Source organism: Octopus bimaculoides, chromosome 1 (assembly GCF_001194135.2).
Source record: "Octopus bimaculoides isolate UCB-OBI-ISO-001 chromosome 1, ASM119413v2, whole genome shotgun sequence".
NCBI lineage: Eukaryota > Metazoa > Mollusca > Cephalopoda > Octopoda > Octopodidae > Octopus > Octopus bimaculoides.
Window position 1 is genome coordinate 100,852,052 of NC_068981.1, and position 3,466 is coordinate 100,855,517.

At 39.5% G+C, this 3,466-nt stretch overlaps 1 protein-coding gene across 1 annotated transcript in view; it reads right to left on the reverse strand.

Annotated features, from left to right (window-relative positions):
• Window positions 1-33: 33 nt before the first annotated feature.
• The window catches only part of LOC106875350 (protein escargot), a 36,219-nt gene continuing 32,786 nt past the window's right edge, over window positions 34-3,466 (reverse strand). Inside the window, exon 2 of the mRNA XM_014923442.2 lies at window positions 34-1,596. Within this exon, the coding sequence (XP_014778928.1) occupies window positions 536-1,596 (1,061 nt within the window). The 3' untranslated portion in view covers window positions 34-535. The remainder of the gene's footprint in view (window positions 1,597-3,466) is intronic.

The following is a 3,466-nucleotide window of genomic DNA, read 5'->3' on the forward strand; positions in this document are numbered from 1 at the left end:
ATGCATATATATATATATATATATATATATATATATATATATGCACATGCCTGTGAACATCGCAGGGTCGTATACACGTTCATAAATATTTATACATATACGGAAGAAAATATGTGCATATGTACACTCACATACATTAGCATTTATATATTGCTTTGTTCAGGAAACATTTAGTTTCCAATATTATTCATTTTTTAACGAGATCTTGAAAGTTAGTTAATGATATTGGGATATTTTTGAGCAGGTTCAAGACTCCCAATTTAAACGGGAGTGGGAAATTGGACATTGTAGTGGGTATGTTTTTCTCATTAGCATTGTTAGAGTAAGTGAAGTGAGATTACTTCAACCACGTATCAGAACCAGTTCAATGGCGGATTTGGTTGGCCGGGTATTTACTTCTTTCTCTAAGGAACTCACCACAAACGAGGCAATAATATTCTTTCATTCTTTTACTTGTTTCAGTCATCTGACTGCGGCCATGCTGGAGCACCACCTTGAATACATTAATTTTTTTTTTTTTTTTCACATGAAGATTCTATCGTACGAGTCGATGACAGCTACTTTCTTCATGTTTCGAAAGTAGCGACATTCTAGAGAATGTCTTCGTACATGCTTTACAGCTGTATTTTTTTACGTCTGAATGTGTTTGGAAATGAGCTCTGAGATTTGATCTATCGGCGAATGCTCGGCCACAATGAGTACATTTAAAAGGCTTTTCCCCAGTGTGTGTCCTTATGTGGCCCTGTAGTAACCAAGGTCTAGAAAAGGCTTTACCGCATACTTTACACTTGCACGGAAGTGTATGAGTCCGAATATGCATTTTCAATGCACCAAGAGACAGGTATGTCTTGTTGCAGTATTTACAATTAAATTCTTTTTTCACCTGAGTGCTGCAATGATACTGTTTGTGTCTGGAAAGACCACTTAGTGTAGAATAGCTTTTGTTGCATGCTTCACAAACAAAGCGCGATGTCAATTCGCTGTCGGAGCTATTGCGTGCTTTTCTTTTCTCAACGGAGACCGTTGAATCAATGCTACGTGGCGAATGTTCAAGTGAAGATGTTGGAGACATGTTCATTAATAATAAATCTAAGTGCTGTTGGGAGAGTTTCGCATCGAAATCATACCTGTCGATTCGTTTGCTTTCCGGAAACAGCCGATCCGGACTCGGCGTTAATCTCGAGAAACATGGAGAATTATGATGATGTACAGCACTGGGAATGATTGGAAGGCAAGGTATAAAGTGAGAACGCCGGTAGAGAGCGGTGTCTTGTTTGTAGAGATGTAGCGGGAAATGAGGATCGTTCGGCGAAGTTATCGGTGGAAGTGTTGGAATTGAACAGTGTGTTGATACATAGCCTGGTGGGTTTGGATGATGATGTAGCGAATGAGGTGGTAATAAAGTCTGTGTCGGCCATCCAGGCAGGTCAAGTTGGCGCGGTGCTTGAGAGGGACTAGTACTTGGTGAGTGGCTGGAATGAGGCAGATCGATGACACAAGGTTGACAAGGACTCAGCTTCTCTTTAGTAACTGGAGCAATCACATGCTGAGGTACCCGGTGGCAGTTAGTATCCAAACAGTTAAGTTCTAGAGTAACTAGAAAAAAGACAAAAAAAATATATATATATTAAGTTGGAAAACAATTTCATTTAGACATTAAAGAATTGGTTTAGAAACAGCAAAAATGTGAAATTATGAACAGGGATAAAAACGGGAGTAGTAAATAAATAATGATAACCCTTTCTGCTATAAAACACAAAGCCTGAAAATTTGGGAGACGAGGATTAATCGATTACATTGACCCTAGTGTTCAACTGGTATTTATTTTATCGACCCTGAAAGGACAAAAGGCAAAATCGACCTCAGCGGAATTTGAACTCAGAACATAAAGCCGAAGGAAATGCCGATATGCATTTTGTCCCGCGTGATAACGATTCTGCCAGTTCGCGCAATATTTTGGTTTTGTTTATATTTCTTATGAGCAATATCAAAACATGTTAATAAATACAATATGATTTTGGGTTAATATACAAATTTTACAAAATTCAAATACCATCTCTCTCTCTCTCTAATTGACTCACTCTCTATCTCACTGACTCACGCTCTCACTTACTCTCTCTCTCTCTCTCTAAATTCTATTCACTTGAAGGTCATCCACCTCTAGAATCAGATATTGATTTTAAATATTCCCAGAGTAACAACATAAGTCTACATGAAAAGCATATATCGTCATATGATGCCTATATTAATGTCTAATGTAAAGTTGATTACATTAACAACATGCTTCTTTTATATAAAATATTACGACGTGATTTGCGGAAAATTTGGCGGTAAAGTTGATGGGTTTCTTGTCTTTTTTTTTTATAAATTAGCTATGTCGATTCACATACCCATATATCCATCCGTTTTTCCCTCTCACAATCCCTTCAATATCCATCCGTCCAGCTATCCATATATCAGTTAGTTGTCCCTCCATCCCCCTATCCATCCATTCCTCCATCCATCGCCCCATTCATCCACCCATCAATTCATCCACCATTCCATTTATCCATCCACTCACCCAGCTGTCTGCCAAACCACCCGTTATCTTTATTCATTCATCAACCAGTCCCTCTATCCATTTATTCGTCTGTCCGACCGTCAGTTCGTCTGTCTGTCCAATTAGCCTGTCACCGCCATTGTCCCATTCGTCTGTCCGTCGTCCGTCCGTCCGTCCGTCCATCCATCCATCCATCCATCCATCTATCTGCACCAGTACCAATCACCACTCTTCGTCTCGCTTCAGAGATAAAAGACACACGCCTTGGTAACAGAAAACAAGATTTAAAAAAAACAAAACAAAACTAATTAAATAAGTAAATCGTTTAAAGTAACCGGGAACGGAAATGTCAGGAACGGAAGCACCCCTCAGCGCTCTCTCCGCTCTCTTATCTCTCTCCATACCGCTCCCTTCACTTCTCTCTCTTCTCATTGCTTATATATCTACCATTATCATCTATTGACATCTGCCAAACCCCGCCTTTTGCTGCATACTTATACATGTCTGCCATTATACAATTATACAGATACACTTACGTTCAATTGAACAACAGAAACTAACGAGGGGAGCTAAAACACGGTTTTATGACATGGTAGAAATAGTATCCATGCCTTCCTCAAATCAGACTCTTAAATTTCTAAAATAAATTAAAGACATATTTGATAAGATGTCAGGAGGAAGACGAGATAGTTATGGCTGGAAACACCTCGGACGATAACAACAACGACAACAACAAACTCGCTTTGTACTCACGTGTGTGTGTGTGTGTGTGTGTGTGTGTGTGTGTGTGTGTGTGTGTGTGTGTGCGCGTGTGTAATGTATGGTGTGTGTGTGTATAAGAGAGAGAGAGAGAGAGAGAGCGAGGAATGAGGACACCCACTCACATCAAAAGGAGGATCAACGAAAGAAAGTAACACTAAACGCAGT